This window comes from Vulpes lagopus, chromosome 6 (genome assembly GCF_018345385.1).
Source record: "Vulpes lagopus strain Blue_001 chromosome 6, ASM1834538v1, whole genome shotgun sequence".
NCBI classification, from domain to species: Eukaryota; Metazoa; Chordata; class Mammalia; order Carnivora; family Canidae; genus Vulpes; species Vulpes lagopus.
Window position 1 is genome coordinate 96,931,685 of NC_054829.1, and position 23,151 is coordinate 96,954,835.

General features: G+C 38.6%; 1 protein-coding gene across 2 annotated transcripts in view; it reads right to left on the bottom strand.

The window, feature by feature from the left end:
* The window catches only part of EIF4E (eukaryotic translation initiation factor 4E), a 44,368-nt gene extending 21,684 nt beyond the window's left edge, over positions 1-22,684 (bottom strand). The window contains exon 1 of one of the 2 annotated variants that reach the window (XM_041759367.1): positions 22,558-22,684. In XM_041759367.1, coding sequence (XP_041615301.1) covers positions 22,558-22,575 — 18 coding nt within the window. In that variant the 5' untranslated portion in view covers positions 22,576-22,684. Of the gene's footprint in view, positions 1-22,073; positions 22,167-22,557 lie in introns of those variants that run through there. The other variant, XM_041759366.1, reaches the window with a different exon arrangement.
* Positions 22,685-23,151: the final 467 nt, after the last annotated feature.

Genomic DNA, 23,151 nt, shown 5'->3' on the forward strand with positions numbered 1-23,151 from the left:
CCCAGGATCGAGTCCCATGTCGGGTTCCCTGCATGGAGCCTGTTACTCCCTCTGCTGTGTCTCTGCCTCTCTCCTCTTTCTCTCTCTGTGTTTCTCATGAATAAATAAAATCTTTAAAAAAAAAAAAAAAAAAAGAATTCACTGAATGATTAACAAATTCAAAGACTCAAAGACAGGTGAACTCAAAGACAGTCAACAGAAAATATTCAAATAAATATAGAGAAAAAAATAGATGGTAAGAAACACTGTGGAAGATGGTTATAAAAGTCTAAGGACAAGAAGAGAGAATGGTACAGAAGCAATATACAAATAATGACTAAAATTTATCAAATCTCATCGGAAACTCAAAGTCATAAATTCAAAAAGCTGAAGGAACTCCAAGCAGTAAAATACAAACAAAACAAACAAAACAATACAAACAAAACTATATCTGGGCACATCAGATTCAAACTACTGAAAATTCACAAAAGTCACATCAAAAGCAGTTAGGAAAGGGACAGGAACACGGACACACACACTATGGAAGCCATTAAGACAACAGAATGACATCTCCATTCTGAAAGAAAAACTGTCAACCTAAAATTCAGTGCCTAAAAAAATAAAAATAAAAATAAAATAAAATAAATAAAATTTCCAGTGCCTAGGAAAAATATCCTTCATAAATAGAGAAATATGCAGATGCACATAGGCAGACACAACCTCTCCTCCATCAACACATACACATAAGTTGAATATAAGAGGAACACCAAAGGGAAAGTCTTCAGGCTAAAGGGAAAAAAATGAAGCCCACATTATATGAAAATGCAAAAAAGAACAAAAAGCACTAGAAAAGTTAAACAGGTGGACCAGTATGTAAAAGACTATGAACAGTTTATTTTTTTAAAGGTTTCATCTATTCATGAGAGAGACAGAGACACAGACAGAGGGAGAAGCAGACTCCATGCAGGGAGCCCGATGTGGGACTCGATCCCTGGACTCCAGGATCAGGTCCCAGGATGAAGGCAGCGCTAAACCGCTGAGCCACCCGGGCTGCCCTATGAACGGTTTACAAAGCAACAATGAATGATGATGTCTTATGGATTTTTAAGGTAGAGTGTACAGCATATTCTTCCTCCAAAAGTTAAGTACTACAAATTCTCTTATTTATCTAAATTAAAAGACAAGTAATATTTACTCATAAGTTCCAAATCCTCAGCACAAACCACACTTTCACAATATTTATTTAAATAGTTTGTCAGCAACACATAAAAACAATGGATTAATTACAGTATGAATAATTATAAGTTTTACGAGGTCAAAAACGTCACCTGCCCACTCAGTATTTTCCCTTTCTTTTGTGTTACTCCACTCTTTTCACAATTAGGAGAATGATGAAAAACTTAGATGATATCAAAGATCTCTGGACACATAGGAACTAAAAGCAGATAGTAACTCAGGAAAAAGTACACTCAGTTCCTAAAATTTAAAAGCTTCTTTTGAATTAAAAGTCCTACCTTAATGTTTTAGTCTTTACATTGAGAATCTATATTTTCAATTTTTCTTATAACTAAAATAAAAACTACTCAACTTTAAAGTTGCAAAATCTTTCAGTGTTCACTTTTAATATTATACAAATACGCTAGATGTTAAGAATACTCTAAAAACACTCTAAAAATATTTATCTTAAGAGAGTATCATCTTTTCAGTATTTAAACCTTTCTTTTGGGATCCCTGGGTGGCGCAGCGGTTTGGCGCCTGCCTTTGGCCCAGGGTGCGATCCTGGAGACCCGGGATCAAATCCCACGTCGGGCTCCCGGTGCATGGAGCCTGCTTCTCCCTCTGCCTGTGTCTCTGCCTCTCTCTCTCTCTCTCTCACTGTGTGCCTATCATAAATAAATAAAATTTAAAAAAAAATAAATAAATAAACCTTTCTTTTTTTAAAAAATTTTTTTTTTTTTTTAATTTTTATTTATTTATGGTAGTCACAGAGAGAGAGAGAGAGAGAGAGAGGCAGAGACACAGGCAGAGGGAGAAGCAGGCTCCATGCACCGGGAGCCCGATGTGGGATTCGATCCCGGGTCTCCAGAATCGCGCCCTGGGCCAAAGGCAGGCGCCAAACCGCTGCGCCACCCAGGGATCCCTAAACCTTTCTTTTAATGTAAGCAGTGGACATTTATTTAGCCTTTTAAGTTGCCATCCGCAATTTTAATAGTCTCCTGTTCAAATTTTTAAAGATTTTTTTTTTTAATTTTTAAAGATTTTAAAAGAGAGTTTTGAAAGAGGAAGAACACGCCTGCATGGAGGGGAGGGGCAAAAGGAGAGGGAGAGTGAGTCTTAAGTGGGGCTCGATCTCACAATCCTAAGATCATGACCCGAGCCAAACCAAGAGTCAGATATTTAACTGACTGCATCACCTAGGCGCCCATCGTGTTCAAATTTTAACTTATGAATTTCTTAAACTCTGTTAATAAACCAACAGTAGTTTTAATAGCCAATTATTTCCAAGATAGAATACTCTAATACTCAAATACTCTATAAAAATACTCATTCACACAGCACAAACCAAATCTAATAAAATTTTTAGAAATCACTTCATGATGGCATTTACTTATGAAAACATTAATATTAAAAACCACATATAAAAGAGCACATTAAAAAAAATCATATTGGGATGCCTGGGTGGCTCAGTGGTTGGTTGAGTGTCTGCCTTTGGTTCGGGGCATGATCCCGGAGTCCTGGGATCAGTCGAGTCCCACATCAGGCTTCCTCATGGAGCCTGCTTCTCCCTCTGCCCATTGTTTCTGCCTCTCTCTCTCTCTCTCTCCCTCTCGGTCTCTCATTAATAAATAAAATATTTTTTAAAAAGTCCTATTTTCTTGGCATACATTTCTTCTTTAGGCCATATTTTGTTATGAGCATCTACTTGTCTAATTCATTTTTTTAAAGATTTTATTTATTGATTTGGCACAGAGAGAGAGCCCAAAAGCAGGGAGAGCAGCAGAGGGAAAGGAAGAAGCAGACTCCCCACTGAGCAGGAAGCCCAATGTGGGGCAATGTGCGGCTCAATCCCAGAACCCTGGGATCATGATCTGAGCTAAAGGCAGATGCTTAACCAACTGAGCCACCCAGGTGCCCCTCACCATCCATTCATTTTTTAAGTTTATTTGAGAGAGTAAGAGAGAGCACAGTTGTGCATGGGCAGAGAGCAAAAGAGAAGCAAACATCTCCCTGAGCAGGGAGCCCCTGTAGGGCTTGATCCCAGAATCCTGGGATCATGACCCAAGCCAAAGACAGGCAGACTCAAACAATTGAGCCACTCAGGCACCCTCAACCAATCCATTCTGAATCAGCAGAAATTTAAACCAAAATCTAAACCAAAGGGCAGCCCAGGTGGCTCGGCGGTTTAGTGCCGCCTTCAGTCCAGGGCATGATCCTGGAGACCCAGGATCAGGTCCCATGTCAGGCTCCCTACATGGAACCTGCTTCTCCCTCTGCCTCTCTCTCTCTCTGTGTATCTCTATGAATGAATAAATAAAATCTTAAAAAAAAAAAAAACCAAAAATTTATCATTCATCTTTAGTTTCTTGCAACCAGGTTGTAAATTATTGCAAAGAAAAAAAAAAACAAAAAACTTGAGACTCTTGAGGCATCACTGCTAGGAATAGGGCCTGCTGCCATCCTCTCTGCCAATTTCCTTCAACTTACTATTTTGTTATATTTTCGTTCTTTTTGATGGCTAAGTAATATTCCATTGTATATGTATTTATAAACGTCTTCTTTATCCATTCATCAGTCAATGGACATTTGGGCTCTTTCCATAATTTGGCTGTTGCTGATAATGCTGCCCTAAACATCGGCTGCATGCATTCCTTCAAATCAGTATTTTTTTTTTATCCTTTGGGTAAATACCCAATAGTGTAATTGCTGGATAATAGGATAATTCTATTTTTAAATATGGAACCTCCATACTGTTCTTCAGAGTGGCTGCACCAGTTTGCATTCCCACCAACAGTGCAAGAGGGTTCCCCTTTCTCCACATCCTCTCCAACATCTCGTTTCCTGTGTTGTTAATCTCATTTTTTAACCTAAAAAACAAACTATAGTTGTATAACATATTTCAGGTGGGCAGAATGGAGAGCACAAAGCCATGAGATGCTGCAATGTTTAATTAGAAGATGGTAAGGAACCAATGAAGCGGAAAGAGAGGGCTCATGAAACCAAAGGTAGACTAAAATAGTAGGCTGAAGGAAAACTGTGAAAGGCCTCAAAGATCTGGCTAAAAGTATACTTTTCATCTTGTGAATAAAGGAAATCATTCATTAACAAATGAAAGTGATTAAAGACTGATGACAAGTAAGGGAATAGAAAAGACAACCATTTTAAGTGCAAAATATTAAACCTGGTTTTGGATTTGCTGAGTTTATGAGGTCCAAATAAAAATGTAGTCCTATAATCAATTTAGTGATTCCAGAGCTCAGTAACTGTCACAGCAAAAGAAGAAAGCTGAAAAAAAAAGTAGAGCAAGGGTGGGGTAAGTCTAACAATTAGCTGCAAAGAATCTCAGGCAGTTTTTGAATATTGCTACATCTCAGAATGCAGTAACATTCTGCAAAAGCCAACACATGTATCAAACACAATACTAAATTTGTTAGACAATCCTAGTATTATAAAGCTAAATACTTCCCAGATATAGTATCATTTCTTTAATCTGACTAAAGTTTAGATTCTTCCTTCTGGCCACATTCAAATCTACAATGGTTAAATTCCAAAGCCATGGTGTGCTTTTCCATAGTTGTGGACACTCAAGATTTTTCATAAACTCTCAACCTAAACACACTTACACACTATCTCTTCTAGAAATAACAATGAGCCTTCCCCTCAGGACACCCAATTAGTATCTTTCCTTACTTGACTGAACAAGTATTATTACTAAGAACTTCCAGCACCCTGCCCCCCTCCACCCCTCACAGCTTTGGGACGTCACCTAAAACTTAATTTGAAGTAAGCAAAAATCAATAGTTCCCCTGGCACTAATAAGGGTTAATTTTTTAAAGGATTCTATTTATTCATGAGAGACACACAGAGAGAGGCAGAGAGACACAGGCAAAGGGAGAAGGAGGCTCCATGCAGGGAGCCTGATGTGGGACTCGATCCCAGGTCTCCAGGATCATGCCCTGGGCTGAAGGCAGGCGCTAAATGGCTGAGCCACCCAGGCGTCCCGAAAAAGGGTTAATTAAAGCAGTAACTCAAACCTAACTCAAACCACAGATTTCTGTTGGTTATAGTCTACAATCAGGGTAGGTATAGAATTAGAACGTAAATACTCAGAAAACTTTATAACAATCTGAGAGTATTTTTGTACCTGTCAAAACTAATTACAGCACCTTCAGGCTCTTAGTTTTGTGATTTTTTTTTATTTATCCTATTTCTATGATTTACAAAAACATTACATGAGGAATTGTTTAAAAAGAAAGTAAAAAGAGTGCCTGGCTGACTCAGTCAGTAGAACACGTGCAACTCTTGATCCTGGGGCTATAAGTTAAGAGTCCCACATTGAATGTACAGATTATTTAAAAATATATATATAGACTTTAAAAATAAGTAAATAAATAACTCACTCACTCACTCTCTACCAGAGTATGAGACACACTGGTTTTAGATTACATACTCTGGAGCCATGCTACCCAGGTTGGAATCCCAGCTCTGACATTCAGTTTTATAATTTCAGGTAAGTTCAGCAAAGCACAGAATAAAGGATAATACCCTATTTTCAATAACACTTCCTTACATTATTTCCTCTTTCTTGCTTCTATTTTTTTTAGTTGAATTAGAAAAGACCATTTGTGGCTTTAAGAGAAATGTAAATGCTATTACGGCAAAGACAATTGCAATTATCTGTACAAGTTACTCATCCAAGATTTCCATAAACTGAAGGCACTACATACATTAAATAAAGATATGGAATAATGAGAAGAGTAAGCAAATAAGAACAGAAAAGAATGCTGCTTTATGACTTTTAAAGTGGTAACACCACCCCCACACTTCATCCAAACAATGAGTTTTTACTTGATAGGTAACATTTACCAAGCAGCTACTACCAAACAGTGTGCTACGTATTTTTTTATATACGTTATTTCAATATTTATATAACTTCAACATATTCATTCTTTCAATTCTGTGAAACTACTAATGCTCCCTGCTCTTCAGATTTAAGTGCTGCAAGTTAAACGGCCTAGCTGTCTTCTACATTTGAATCCAGGACTATCAGGGTTCACAGCTAGAGATACTATATGTCCTGGTTTTACCTGCTTATTGTTTCACTATATCAGCAGAACCTTCCTTCACTCCCAGAAGTGCTCAGAGGTGGATAATAAGTTTTATATGGTTATTGAGGTACTCTTTCCAGGCCGCATAACCCTACCGTATTGTACTATGTTTTGTGCCTCAGCCTTAGACTCAACACCTTCACTATCTTGCAAATGCATGCCACTGCCAATAAACTAGAAAAAAGGGATGAATGGTACAGCTCACACTCCCAACACACACACACAAAATCCCACTAAGAAAAAAATCAAGTAAATGTCAATGACCAATTATAGAGAGTTTATATTATTATACAAGACAGCATACTAAAAGCCTATATATATATATATATATATATATATATATATATACATATACATATATATGATCAAATATCTCAAATACTGGCAAATACTAAGATCTGTAAACAGACCTCAAGAAGCATTCTTCTTTTTGGTCTCCAAACATTCAGTTCCCAGGTCTCTTTTTAGCAAACAATGCATTTCCCCCAGCACCCACCCACATGTCAATTAGTATAATTAATTAACTAATACACAAGAACAAGTAGTCTTACCACTTGCCTTGTAAAGAATTTTTTAAAAAGGTGTAAACTTTGAAGGTTACCACAAATGATTAAATCAATAGTTTTGGTTGTTAAAGTAATACCAGCTAATCTGGCATCAGTCATCACAAAGTAGAGGCTGGATTTTGCAGATCTTCTTCCTTATCTGTAATAAAGAATCAAAATAGTGACCTTCATGCTCTAAAAAGTTGAAGTATAAAAAACAATCAGATTTACCAAGATACAAACCTTTTAAGCTTAAAGCACTGGCTCTAATGGAGAAATTTTTTCCACATTAACGGACTGGGAGACCCTATATATCAATTCTGATTTAAAAGAGTACAAAAGTACTTTTCAATTGATGTAAAATGACAACAAAAAATACTGGAAGCTGAGCTATAGAGGGGAAGAGCTATGATGATTTGTACAAATTGTGTCAAAGCTATAAGTACTGCAAAATTTAATAGCTGTTCAACCTATTTAAGTAACAACAACCTAATTACATGACTAAAACTAATGACTGGCACTAAATTTTTCAGTGATGCTCCTCTATAGCTAAAAATGGATATTTCTGGACAGACAGCAAAATATACTTAACCACATTTTACTAATATTAAAAAAAAAAAATCCCTACAGGCCACACTTAAATTACTGATTTTCTAGAATACAATTCTTAAAACTTGGATGCACATATCTTTAACTCTTTACCAGAAAGACTTGTAGGCATCTTGTTTCATTTAAAATAATCTGTCAAACCTGTCAACCAGGGTGCCTGGGTGGCTCAGTTAAGCATCTGCTCAGGTCAAGATCCCAGCATCCTGCTCAGCGAGGAATATGCGACTCCCTTCCCCTGCTCTTGCTAACGCGCTCTCGCTCTCGCTCTTTTCTCTTTCCCCCTCCCAAATAAATAAAATCTTTTAAATTAATTAATTAAATAATCCATCAACCAAATTACTATGTGTATCTTATGGAACCTAAGAGAAGATCTCAAATTCAGAAAGTGTGATGATAGAGACATTAAGAAATAAACAAGAATGATAACAAGGCTAATGAATAATTTAAATGTCAGTGTTATTTAAACCAAGGCTACCAGAAGACTCATATTTTACAATAACTAAGGAAATTTATAGAAGTTTAACATTACACAAATTAAAAAAGTGCTTCAAATAACATTAAAATGTTAGGTAGGACAAGCATTTTCACTTCACAAAATTATACTGGTTCCAGTAGCATGGCAATTTCTATTTCAATTATTCTTTTAAAGCTTTATAATTACAGAATGAAGGCAAACATTTAAAAGAATTTTTTTTTAATTTTTATTTATTTATGATAGTCACAGAGAGAGAGAGAGAGAGAGGCAGAGACACAGGCAGAGGGAGAAGCAGGCTCCATGCACCGGGAGCCTGACGTGGGATTCGATCCCGGGTCTCCAGGATCGCGCCCTGGGCCAAAGGCAGGCGCCAAACCGCTGCGCCACCCAGGGATCCCCATTTAAAAGAATTTAACTGCTGATTCTTTTTAAGTTTATTCCTTTTAAAATTATAACTAAAATTTAATGACACTAATTAAATGTTTTTTAAAAAAACAATCTTTACAGTCCTGGTTAAACAAGTAAGCAGCTGCTTTCTTTTTACAGCTGAAGTTTCTAAATTCTACATGTTTTTTTAAAAGTTCTATAATGTCAACTACTAAAATTGTGATATAAACTATAGTCTTGGGACACCCGGATGGCTCAGCGGTTAAGCTCTGCTTTCGGCTCAGGGCATGATCCTAGAGTTCAGGGATCCAGTCCTGCATCAGGCTCCCTTCAGGGAGCCTGCCTTCTCCTTCTGCCTATGTCTCTGCCTGCCTCTCTCTCTCGCTCTCTCTTATGAATAAATAAATAAAATATTTAATAAATAAATAACTATAGTCTTTTTAAAAATAATCTCTACACCCAACGTGACGCTCAAATTTATGATCTTAAGATCAAGTCATATGCTCTACCAACTGAGCCAGCCAGATACCCCAAAATAATAGTTTTAGTAAAAAAATTAGAATTGTCCTTTCATACTTCAAGTATTTAAATTATCTTCCAGGGATCCCTGGGTGGCGCAGTGGTTTGGCGCCTGCCTTTGGCCCAAGGGCGCGATCCTGGAGACCCGGGATCGAATCCCACATCGAGCTCCCGGTGCATGGAGCCTGCTTCTCCCTCTGCTTGTGTCTCTGCCTCTCTCTCTCTCTCTCTGTGACTATCATAAATAAATAAAAAAATTTAAAAAATAAATAAATAAAATAAAATGCAGATGAACTAGACTTTAAAAAAAAAAAATATCTTCCAGAAGACATCAACCTTTATTTCTTTAAAAAATTAGGGAATGAGGGACAGTTTCAAATGTCCCCAGGTTTACAGAGTAGGTTATATACTTCCTCTTACTGAGCTTAAGTTAATGAACTATCAAGCTTCCAAATATAAGACCTATAATCTTTAAATCAGTAACTATACTTCTAAGATTTCTTCAAAGTATCAGGGCACTAACAATTTTGCATATTTCCTGTTAGGAAATAAAAGTAGAGTCAACATGTATCAAAAGATACAACCAACAAATAAGAGATATATTATGGTGTTCACAATTTAGACATTAAATGTGATACTTAGAAAATTATTTTATTTTATTTTTTTTTTTCAAAAGGCTTTGATATATTTTTTTTAATTTTTATTTATTTATGATAGTCACAGAGAGAGAAAGAGAGGCAGAGACATAGGCAGAGGGAGAAGCAGGCTCCATGCACCGGGAGCCCGACGTGGGATTCGATCCCGGGTCTCCAGGATCGCGCCCTGGGCCAAAGGCAAGCGCTAAACCGCTGCGCCACCCAGGGATCCCTAGAAAATTATTTTAAAATGCTAATGTAAATATAGGAAAAGGTAGATTACAGAACTGTTTAAACAAGGAGCACTTTACTTTTTTGGTAGATGTACTTTTTAAGAAGTCATAAATAAACTGTGGGACATCCACACAATGCAATATTGTTCTGCACAAAAAGAAATGAGCTATCAAACCATGAAAAGACATGGAGGAACCATAAATGTATATTACCAAGTGAAAGAAGCCAATTTGAAAAGACTACACGCTGTATACGATTCCAACTATGCCATTCTGGAAAAGGCAAAACTATAGAGGCAGTAAAAAAGATCAGTGGTTGCCAGGGATGAGAAGGGACAGATGAATAAGCAGAAAACAGAGGATTTTAGGCAATGAAACTACTCCCATATGATTCTACAATGGTAAATACATGTCATTATTTATTTGTCCAAACCCAAAGATTATATAATACCAAGAGTGAACCCTAATGTAAACTAAAGGCCTGAGACAACAATGATGTGCCAATGTAGGTTCATTCGGTGTAACAAATGTGCCACTCTGGTACGGGATGTTGTCTGGGGGCGGCGAAGGCTGTGCATATAGTAACAGAAGTATACCAGAACCCTACCTTCCTCTCAATTTTGTAGTGAATCAATAAAAAAAATATACAAAAAAAAGTGAATCTAAATCTGCCCTAAAAAAAATACTCTTATTTAAAAGCAAAAGTGGGGCAACCGGGGTAGCACAGTCGGTTAAACCTCCAACTCTTGATTTTGCCTTAGGTCAGGATCTCAGGGTCCTGAGATGGAGCCCTGCAATGGAATCCAGGCTCAGTGTGAGATTCTCTTTCCTGCCTCTGCCTCACCCCATCGCTCATGCGTGTGTGCCCATGCACGCTCTCAAATAAATAAACCTTTTTTTTAAAGATTTTTTATTTATTCATGATATACATAGAGAGAGAGAGAGAGAGAGGCAGAGGGAGAAGCAGGCTCCATGCAGGAAGCCCGATGTGGGACTCGATCCCAGGTCTCCAGGATCACACCCTGGGCCAAAGGCAGGCACTAAACCTCTGAGCCATCCAGGGATCCCCTCAAATAAATAAACCTTAAAAAAAGGAAAAGAGGTACAAAGAAGAGATAAGGTAAGAAAAAAGGATCCACAAACATGTAAACCAAATTACCAAAGAAAACCTAGTTGTTGGGATTACAGACGATTCTCATTTCTTCACACGTGTCTATAGGTTCTGAATATATTACAACAAATATTATACAAAATTTTAAAATATATTAAACCAAATATATACTTGAGTCTACTGGACTGCTCAGTTTGTGATCTGTCAGTCCCATTACAGCACATTATTTTTTTAAACATTTATTTATTTATTCATGATAGACAGAGAGAGAGGGAGAGGCAGAGACACAGGCAGAGGGAGAAGCAGGCTCCATGCCGGGAGCCCGATGTGGGACTGGATCCCGGGACTCCAGGATTGCACCCTGGGTCAAAGGCAGGCGCTAAACCACTGAGCCACCCAGGGATCCCCGCAATACATTTTTAAAAGTTAACCTTGTTCAGTACTTTCTCATTCACGTTTCTCCTCCTCTTCAAAAATTTACTGCCAATTCTCATTTATTTACTCTTTCAAATAAACTTTACAATCATTTTACAAAGTAGGGGCTTGCAAACTTTTTCTCTTCTTTTTTTTTTTTTTTTTTAGGATAGTCACACAGAGAGAGAGAGAGAGGCAGAGACACAGGCAGAGGGAGAAGCAGGCTCCATGCACCAGAAGCCTGACGTGGGATTGGATCCCGGGTCTCCAGGATCGCGCCCTGGGCCAAAGGCAGGCGCCAAACCGCTGCGCCACCCAGGGATCCCGCAAACTTTTTCTATAAAGGGTAAGGAGAGTAAATATTTTAGGCTGGTGATCTATCACTTTTTCTGTTTTGTTTTACAACTCCAAAACACACATTTAGTTAGCAGGCCACACAAGAGTAGCCTTAAGGCCAGTTGTGGACCTCAGTATATTGTTCCCCATCCCACTGCAAAGATTTTGGTATTTTGATTCAAAATATACTCAACTTAAGCACTAAATCATATAAATAATAAATCATATTCCTCAGTAGAATTATACAGCCTTCATTTAGGAATCCTGCAAATTACTAACTAGGCTTATAATTTCTGAACACTTGAAGGCATTGGCACTTGGGTACATGAATATGGCAAATTACTTGCTGCCACTTTTACCTAGTTTCAGAAAAAATGTAATACTGTGTTCTATAATCAGAATGCAACAATAAGTTACTTTTTAAAGGGTCGTCAAGCTAAGTGTTTTTTTTTTTTTTTTTTGCTATTCAGTAATTCAGTAACTTTAAACTCAAAGGTGAGGTAGGTTAAGCACTCCGCAATGTCTGACATGATAGGTACTCAAATGCTTGACTAAATGAATAATCTGAATTTTATTCCCTCTCAAAATCCCACTAATACTGTAACATTTTTTTTTCCAAGTCCACAACTATGGGAAGAGCAGGGGGAAAAAAAAGAGCTGGAACACAGACAAGTGGTTACTGATCGATGTACACTGCTAGATCCTAAAGTCTCACCCACCTTAAGAACTGGGGGTGAAGGGGAAATAAAAAAGAACTGGAAGTGAAGGAAGGAGGTAAATTAAAGAGAATGAGGTGAAAGCTACTTGAAAAATAACTAGATCCTTCAATTCCCTCCTTCTACCTTAACAGGACTGCTGCCACTGAGTTCAAAAATACAAAATAAGCAACTTGGAGGGAACAGGCAGGGTAAAGAAAATGCCTTCATATATATATATATATATATATATATATATATCCTCAAAAGGTTAAAAATGTTGCATCCCAGTCATAGGAAGCTATAAAGTGAACATTCAGAAAAGAGAGACAGAGACAGAGAGGGAAGATATCTAGAAATTAAAATTATGACAGAGAAGACTGGAAAATAAAATTCCTCAGAAAATAAAAGAGAAAATGTAAGCAAGAAATCAGAACTATGCTAGAAGATCCAGTATCTGAATAACTGTTTTTTTTTTCTTTTTTAAAATTGTATTTATTTATTCATGAGAGCCAGAGAGAGAGAGAGGGGCAGAGACAGTCAGAGGGAGAAGCAGGCTCCATGCAGGGAGCCCAATGCAGGACTTGATCCCAGAACCCCGGGATCATGCCCTAAGCCAAAGGCAGACGCTCAACCACTGAGCCACCCAGGCATCCCTGAATAACTGTTTCAAAGAAGAAAAAAAAAGGGAAGGAAAAATCACAAATTAGATAAATCTAAAGGGATGAATAGGAGTGCAATGACAAAAATGTGCAATGAGTACCTAGCACAGTGGATGAAAACACCCATACTAAAGCATGTCATTGTGAAATGGGAACAAGAAAAATTTCTGGGGCAAAGTAGAACTGGACCAAAAAAAAAAAAACAAAAAAAAAAAAAACAAGAAAAAGAAGTTGCCATTAGAATAATATCTGACTTAACAGCTACAACAAAAAATGACCTTGAATAATGACTTTAAAATTCTGAAGAAAAGAATTCTACACCCAGCCAGATATGATATTGTTTAATAGGCAAGATCTCAAAAATATTTAAGTCTCATTTATCTTTTCTCAAAAAACTTACTGGAGATATGATCTACCAAAATGAAATAAGAAACCAAATAAGAAAATAAGGGCCACAGCAAATGGACAGGCACACCAAGGAAGTCAGATGAGAGGGAATCACGAGTATAGTCAAAGACAGGTGTGCACCAGATATAGAGAGCAACATCCAGATTGGAGCAATGTGATTCAGGCTACATTCTTCAACTGATGGCTGTAATGATCAAGATGCTTATTATTCTATCCTAAAAAAAACAAAACATTGAATCCCATGGTTTGTTTGGCCCAGACTTCTATCTATACTTAACTCAGCTTAACCTGGTGTCAACAAAGCTCCATTTCTCTCCTTTGTGCCGCCCTTCTCCTGAAACAGCTACAAATGTCACACCAAGTGAGTTCAACTTTAACCTACTCTTAAAATACATAAAGCATCTTACTTAATTGAAGGTTCTTTGCCTGGCCAACACCAGGCAAAGAACAACTGTGGAGTCCTATGTTTCCCAGAACATGTTCATGATCTTGCCAAATGATTTTCCCCAAATGGGGCTTTAGTAGAGATTCTAAGAAGCTGAGACCATCATGAAGACATGATGTCTTAGGTGATGAATACACAGGTGTTCAGTTTATTTCTCTAAAACTTATGGAAACATTTTTATGTTTTTTTTTTACATATAAATTATTCACAATTAGAAAAGGAGGGGTAGCTGTAAGAAAAAATGATAGCCTGATAGTCAACTATACAGTCACAGTGTTTTATCTAACCAGTAGAGTTTTAAAAATTTTCAATTTATTGCCAAAACATTTACCTTGCAGCTATACTATCTCACATATGGAATGATACTGGTGGAGGGCTACTGACCACAAATTATCAAATGGTGGGAATTAACCCAAATGTATAGAAATACAATATAGAACTATGTTTAAGACCAAACCATGCAATACATAGCATCAGGAAAAAAAAGTGAAAGCTTTATACGCTGATATGCAATGCTCTAAAACACTATTATTGAGTGAAAAACATGCCATGCCATAATAATGTACACAGTTGACTACCATTTTTTAAAAAAGAATATATATCCTTTTGCTTGTATATATACAAATATCTATGGAAAGATAGGTAGTGACAATGCTGGCTGTCACTACAGATGATCCACCCGGATGGGATAAGCTTGAGAAAGACTTCACTATATAGTCTTTTGTACAAACTCTGAATTTCAAACAACATAAAGTACTACCTACTCAAAAAAAAAAAAAAATGTTCAACAGAAAAAAAAAAAAGGCCATAGGACAATTTTAATTATTCGTACAACAGCAAATAATTGCCTTTGAAAGTTTAAAATATAGACAGAAGTGGGGATCCCTGGGTGGCTCAGCGGTTTGGCACCTGCCTTTGGCCCAGGGCCTGATCCTGGAGACCCGGGATCGAGTCCCACGTCGGGCTTCCTGCATGGAGCCTGCCCACCCCCCCCCCCATGTCTCTCATGAATAAATAAATAAAATCTTTAAAAAATATATATATATATATACACACACATATATATATATATATATATATACACACACACAGACATTTTCACACAATGAAATTAGATATTTCTCCAAACTGGTTATATCTAACGGTACCTTACAAAGTTAAGCCAAATATAGTATATATATGTTTATTTACACCAGTTATGTCTAGATTCTACACCTACATTGTCCAATTTAGTAGCCACTAGAGACATACGAAATTATATTTCAAGTAATTAAAAAGGATATTTAAATTAAAGTTAAATGAAGTTTTTAAATTCACTTCCTTGGTTGAATCAGTCACAATTCAAGTGCTCAAAAGACATATTGAGCTAGTGGCTACTGTACTGAACAGCACAAATACATAACATTTCCACCATCACAGAAAGTTCTCTTGGACAGCACTTATCCAAAAGAATCCTCAAAAAACTGGTTAACAGTGTGGATGCTTTGGAGAGGGGAACCAGGTAGAAAGGAGAAGACAGACAGGAAATAGGTTTTTCACAATAAAAAAAACCAGGACTGGGGCACCTGGGTGGCTTTCTCAGTTGAGAGTCCCAACAGTTGGTTTCAGCTCAGGTGGTTTATCTCATGGTCATGGGATAACCGGCATCAGGCTCCAAACTCAGTGGGGAGTCTGCTTGAGATTCTCTCTCCCTTTCCCTCTGCCCCTCCCACCCATGCCCTTGACAGAATAATCTTTAAAACAAAAGGACTGAGCCTGTGCCAGGTAGCATCTTTAAAGTTTCATATAAACTCAGTTAATCCTTACTGTACTTCAATATAATAAGTTTTCCTTGTAATCCTAAGTATTTTATTTAATGCATTTAAAAACATTATTCTGATAATGGGGCCACAGGCTTCACTGCTAAAGGGATCCATTGGGATTTTGGGCCATGAGCATGTGTTACTAACTCAAGAAAAAAAGTTAAAAAAAAAATAAAGAGATTTTTACAATCCTAAACATTACTAAAAAAAAAATAGTGTAGAAGTTCAAATTAAAAAAAAAAAAACAAAAAACAAAAAACCTTGTATTGCTCCATGTCACATACAGCTCATAAATCATCTGGTACATCTTTTCAAAGATGGGATTTTTTTTTTTTTTTAAAGATTTTAGAGAGAGCACACACAAACCCAAGTGAGGGAAAGGGCAGACAGAAGGAGAGGGAGATAGAGAAGCAGACCTCCCTCTGAGTACAGAGCCTGACCCTGGGCTCAATCCCTGAACCTTCGGATCATGACCTGAGCTGAAACCAAGAGTCCACCGCTTAAGCAACCGAGTCATCCAGGCACCCCTTCAAAGATAGGATTTTATATTTAATTCATTTGTGCATGATGATCTATGCAGCAATTTTATGCTTAAGGAAGGAGTTTTACTGAAGATAAAGAGTTGGACTTTTTAAGTCTTGGGTGAACATTTCAATTTCTTTTTTTGAACAGAATAGTAACACAGCTTTGGGGCCAGAATCTAGGTTTGAGTTTGAAGCTCTCTCACTTAGAACCATGTGACCCTAAAAAAAAATAAAAAAAAAAATAAAAATAAATAAAAAAAAGAACCATGTGACCCTGACAAGAAAAAAAAAATTACTTAAAATATGAATTTCCCACCTATTATTTATTTCATTGAGAGAATTGGGGGGAAAACTACAAGAGAAAGATATACATTTCATCTTTCCTTAGTTAATACTTGGAAGTTACCAAACTTTGTGGCTGCAAAGGCTACTGCCCTAAGATGACCACGTAAAATCCCATAAAAATTCTTTGTAACAACACTAACATGGTACGCCTGGGTGGCTCAGTCAAACATCTAACTCTTGATTTCAGCTGAGGTCACGGTCTTAGGGTTCTGAGATCAAGAACCATATCAGGCTCCATGCTCAGCACAGTCTGTTCAATATTCTCTCTCCCTCTTCCCCTACTAGTCCTCCCACTTGCCCTCTATTTCCCTTTAAGATAAATAAAATCTTTAAAAAAAAAAACAAAACTATCATCAGTTCAGGTAAAGATCTTATTGACTGTTGCTATAATAAGCAGAGCACAGGAAGTTAATTTCGGTACAGCATTTTTTACTAAGTTTAAAACATATAGCTAAAAACGCATAAATATACGTTTTAGCTCTAACAATTACTGCAGACTTGAGTTTCAAAGAAATGGTCTGACTACTACCTTCCTGGAACAATTCAGCTTTTAAGACTAGCAATATTAAGGGTACCTGAGTACTTCAGTCAGTCGAGTGACCAACTCCTGATTTAGGCTCAAGTCATGATCTCTTGAGATCAAGTCTTTCTGGCTCTACACTCAGCAGGGAGTCTGAGATTCTCTCTCCCTCTCTCTTCACCCCTCCCCTGCATGCTTGCTTGCATGTACACATGCTCTCTCTCTCCTCTCTCTTTCATTCGCTCTCTAAAAAAAAAAAAAAAAAAAAAAAAAAGGAAAAAAAAGACTAGCAACATTACTATGCTGAAACTTTTTCAAAACAACTACTTAACTCTTAGACCTTTCACCAAAACTACTAACAGTACAAAGATAGTTATGAGCAAATTCCATAATCACAAATTTTTAAAAATTCACTCCATTGGTTTTAATACCAAAATATTTTCACTGGCTGATCATTTGAAGTGACAAGATTCAGAAATCAAATGAGAAGGGGGAGAAGGGAAGTGATCACTTGCTTTCTTCAGAAATCTATCCAAAATGTTCTGGACCAGCTTTTAAAATACAACCTTATGTGTAACTACTTGTTTAGTCCTTAAATTTAAATACTACAGTACTATTTTCTTACTGTACTTTGGTTATCAGTTATCAAACACTGTAGTACAGAAGAGCCTAAAATGTCTACATATTTTTAGAACTACAGCAAAATACCTAGAAAGTTTATCAAATTATTGTTCCCAAATCACATAAGAAAACATATTACATGGCTACTGGAAAGACAGGGTCATGGTTTGGCTGGAATTTGGCTGCTTTAGTTAGAACTCCACCCCACCATTTATTAGCTGTGTGATCTTGAGCAAGTTAGTCACACACAGTTACTTAATCTCTTTGTGCCTTGGTTTTCTCATTTGACTTAAGGATAATAATGCCTAACTCATAGGGCTGCTGTGGGATTAAATGAATTCATATATGTAAAAATACTCAGTGTGGTACCTGACATATAAAAGTGCTATAAGGTAGCTATTATAAAGAAATAATGAGGTGCCCGGGTGGCTCAGTTGGTTAAGCAACTGCCTTGGACTCAGGTCATGGTCCCACATGGTCCTGGGACTGATCCTAAGTCAGCCTCCCTGCTCAGCAGGGAGCCTGCTTCTGCCTCTCCCTCTCTATCTCCTCCCTGCTCTCTCTCTCTCTCAAATAAATTCTTTAGAAAATACAGATCTGCCTACATTAAAAAAAAAAAAAAATCACTGTTACAAAGAGGTTGTAGTTAAAGATCATTTTTAAGGCAGTTGCTTAGAACTCTAAACCCATATCCCTGGAAATCCAATACTGGTTAGATTTGACCTAAGGCCACAGAAACTTATTGAACAAAGTGACTAAATTAGAGCTTCCCATTGTTTCTATGGAATAATGTATCAGAAGTTCCAACCCCGAGGAAAAACCTTATTTTCTGACCAGGTTCTCAGGCACCTGAAAGCCAAAAGTAATCTTTACTTTTTTCTCCAGACATAAATAGGAACTTCTGAAGGAACACTAGTGATTTTTATGATAGGTATAGGAGTGAGAAGAGTATCTCAGGATTGCAGATCATAAGCCTTTAATTTCTTGCCAATGACCAGGGGTTAACAATCAAAAAATGGCTATGTGAATTTCTTAGCAAAGAGGGGAAAAGGTGAGTATATGTATGCATAATACACCTGCATGCAACACCTTCATGGACTATGAACTTGGTATACCTAGTTCTTCCTAACTGACAAACTGTCATCTCTGAATACCGAACTGGAAAATCAAAATCACTGCAAGGTATCTTATTCCCATTTTCTCAGCTAGACTTAGAAATTTAGTCAAGGTCATACATATTAAAATCAGACTATACTCCACGCTCATTTTTACCTCTCTCAAATTTCTACAACAAAGATGGAAAAACTCACAAGTACCCGAAGAGGAAGAAAATTTCCAAGGAGTAGCATAGAAAGAAAAGTAGAAATTACCATTGCTAGAATAACCATTTCACAAGTTCCTTGTTACATCCAGGCACTCTACTACATTCTTAACCTTATATAAATTAAACAATATATTTTAAATTTTGCCTAGAATTTGCTGTTCAAATTGGATTAAGCTTACCAAATTCATTTAACACTGTATTCTCTTCAACTTCAGTGTATAAACTATGACTGCTTTCTAAACTGGAACTAAGTCAAACAATTACGCATAGTACAGTATTAACTCAAAGTGTAAAATCAAGTGAAATTTGAAAGATAAAAACCAGAATCAAATTTATTTGGTTTATGAATAAACTGATACATGTACTGGGTTCTTTCATTAAGGCAAAAACACATTAATTTGCAAGGTCCGCTTGTCAATCAGCAGTCTTTAATAAACCCAAAACACTGCACTATATACAATGCATTTGTCAATATTATTTTTAAGTCTTATTTACTTTTAATAAACTCTTTGCAGAACATGTTTCTAAAGAGTAAAATTGGAAACATTTGATTAGCGGCCTGTCCAAGTTGATTCCATTTAAGCGATTAATGTAGTTTTAAAATCCAGGAGATACAATGTAAAAACAAGTTAAACTATATACCTTTAGTTTAACTTAAAAAAATAAATTAAAAAACCTCTTATCTTAAAGAACTGTAAGTCAGAGAACACCCCAAGAACACGGAATGAAGACAAAGCTACAAAGAAATATGAGCCACTGGAAGCAAGATGACCTGGGAAAACTGTCTTGCCATCTTCACAATATTGTCTAATTTTGACCTAGCCACAATTCAAATGCCAAAAGAATAACAGGAAAGCACTGTTTATCTCAATGTTCAAAACTGTACCATATTACCTATAAAAAGGTAAAATGCTTCCTTTAATTTGCCCTATCAAGCTGTTCAAAAAACTTAGAATTTGTAATCCACAACTTAAGGTAACAGACCTCTTACACACACTTGAAGAAAATCAAATACTGAATTGAAAAGGACTGATATTTTATGTAATTTCCATAGATAAAAATTCCCCTAATACCAATGAAAGGTGGGACAAGGAGGAAAAGCCTATGACTCTTTTAAGTGCTTATGATTATGCTCAAAATAAAAGCAGTAAGGAAACTCACAACCTAGTTGATATAGCAATGAACAAATATGAATATGGTTTTTGTAGGCTTCAGTACTAATCAGCTGCTGTAAAAAAACAAAAAACAAAAACAAAACAAAAAAACCCCACAACTCCCGCTATTTAAAAATCAAAGAATTCTGAAAGACTAACCTGTGAAAAAGGTGCATTCAGAGTGCTAAAAATTTGCCATTCTAAGAATGAACACTTCAATGTATTTTTCATAGAAGTTCAAACTACTACAGGCCTTCTACTTTCACACACTTTGGGTTTTTAGGTTCCCTACTCCCCAAATTTAAATGCAGTACCCAAATTTCCCTGAGTCAGCACTAGAATGAATACTATTAATGTATTACCCCCACACCACTGGGAATTAACCTCCTTAAGAGACTTACAGTCAACAAGGTAGAGAATCACATTTTGTATAACTTTGTGTTCTAAGGAACATTTGGTATAACCTCCTAAACATAACAGAGGCTATAAATATTTACTGACTCAAAACAGTCCTTCAATACTTTGTAGGTCTATTCTGTGCTATTTAAACAAAACTGCATAGCTTTGCAAAATCCAAAGGACCTAAATGTTACTGAAACTTCACAGAATGCGTTATTATTTCACAGTTTAGAGGTTTTAGCCTTGCCCCTATAACCAGCTGTAATGCTTTTTTAATGATACTGGTACAGGGGTCAGGAGGGCAGATCCAGTAAAAAGTGGACATGGGAAACTGTTAAAAGAGAATATTTTCATAGTCATCCTTTACCTTTTTATTTATGTAACATTAATGTTCTAAAGTCAGTTAACTGTATCAGCAAATTAAAAGCCAGTTTTGCAGAACATAAATGAGAACACGTACCAATAAAAAAACAAGTAACCAAGCAGAAGAGCTGCCTTAAATTCTGGCAACAAGCAAAGGATAGTTCACACCAACGTAATGAAAAATTAGTCTTTTTGTACTCTATAAACCATCCGCGAGGTTTATAGAATTCTTGAGCTAGCTATGAAGTCTTTAAAAAGTCACAACAAATTGGTAAAAGTCATCATCAAAATCACAAACTATCATTAAAGATACACAAAAATATCTGGCAACCAAGGTCCAGAACTGGTTCCAGCGTGTCAAAGGTCTTCTGGTGGTTAAAATATTCCATTATGCCTCTAAAACAATTTCACTCAGATGTGACAATCCTAAAACAGCAACACAGGCCTGTAAGTTTCAGGGAGCCAGGGCTGGCAAACCCAAACTCTGACAAAGATATCCTCTCCTTTGGGCGGTAACTACCAAATTACTGTTCTGGAGTCGGCTTGCTTCAGCTAAGTTTAAGATGGTGCCTAAACTGAAAGGAAAGCGTTATAACGAGTCAAAAAGAAAAAAAAAAAATAGAATAAGAAAAAAAGAAAAGAAAAAAAAAAAGAAAACTAGTTTTAAAAGTTAAGTTCCTATTTCCAATAAACCGTGTCTTAGAAATCTTTCAGAAGAGAAAGGCTCGGGAGAACGGATGGATCAAGACCCATCCGCATTCTCGGAGCCGTGCGCACTGCGCGGAAAAGGATGAATGAATGGAAGACAGGCGCGTGTGAAATGCAGCAGGTCCGGCCGGCGAGCAGACCAGCAGCAGCCGCGATCAGTAGGCCTCGCTCCTCCCCCTTCCCTCCTCCATGACAGCCCAGTATCAAGCATGGAGGGGAGAGGACAATGTGATCCCCCTTTCTCACCACCACCACCCTTCACCCTACTCCGAGAGCTCTACCGCGCAACACGAGGTCCTCCTCCCCACCCCAAACCTTTCTCGCCTCCCCTGCCGCCAACCCCGGCAACTCTCGGGCGCGCTGGAGTAACATGCGCTTGCCCCTCTCGGCTCCCCCTCGGCTCCCCCTCGGCGAGGTCGGAGCTTCTCCGCGCGTGCCGCGGCGCCACTCCCGCCCGCCCAACCCACCCTCCGGCGACGCGCGCCCACCGGCTTCCCTGGCCCACCGGTCTGAAGAAGACCCGCGCGCGCCTACCACGCGAACCCCCGGGCTGGGGCTCGGCAGCCAAGGAAGCACGGCAAGGCTGCCCCGGAGCTCCCTCCTCCATCTCATTCCAGGCCGGCTTGCCGCCCACCCTTCCTGCGGATCCCGGCGCCCGCTCGGAGCCAGCCCGGAGCCCCTCCAGCCCCGAGACACAAACCGCACACCCCTAGCCAAGGGCCCCCAGCACCCTGCACCCTAGCAGACGACCTCGCGGAGCCGCGGGAGGCTCCGTGCCGCCCCTCCCCCACCCCGCTCCCCCAGCTCTCGGGCCCCCACTGGAACGTGTGCGCTACACGCCGCCGCGGCCAGCCTCCCGGGCACTCCCGGTTGCCCGCGGAGGTCAGGCCCGAGAAGAGGGGGAGGGGGCAGCAAGAGGTAGCGTGCGCGCCGGGAACGCCGCCCCGCGGGGTCCCCCCGTCCGAAGGGAGACGGAGCGCGGGGACCGGTGGGGGTGGGGGCCAAAGGCAATACTCACCGGTTCCACAGTCGCCATCTTAGATCGATCTGATCGCACAACCGCTCCTGAAGGGGGGGTGAGAGGAAAAAAATGAGATTCAAACCGGATTGGCCGGCTCCTGTCCACGTGACGGACGTGTCCGTTTGGCCCCGGCGGCGCCTGCGCAAGACTGCGGCTGCGTGGAGAACAAGAGGCTTCTGGGAAGTGGAGTCTCTCTCGCTCACTCCCCCTCTCTCTCTCTCTCTTTTTTTTTTTAAGGGCGAAGAAGTTTAAAAAAAAAGAAAAAAGAAAAGAAAGAAAAGACTGGTCACGTGGCTCGGTGGGTAGGGTGCGCGGTTGTCGGCGGCGGACCGCGGCGTGCTGGAGGTCGGTGTTCAGTCCCGTGCTCTTCCGCCTGGAGAGCTGCTGTCGCGTTTACTGCCAGGCATGCCGGCTGCGCCCTTTGTTGCCCTGTCCTCCCATCTTCCCCGGAAAGTTGGGCACCGCAGGCTCAGCGCGCGCAGTGAGGCTGCATTGGCTTAGCTGAGGTCCCAGGGCAAGCTAGCTGCCTGTTTATTTGGATTTTGTCTGACTTCCCACCATTTTCTCTGGCTTTCAGAAAGAGGCGGCGAT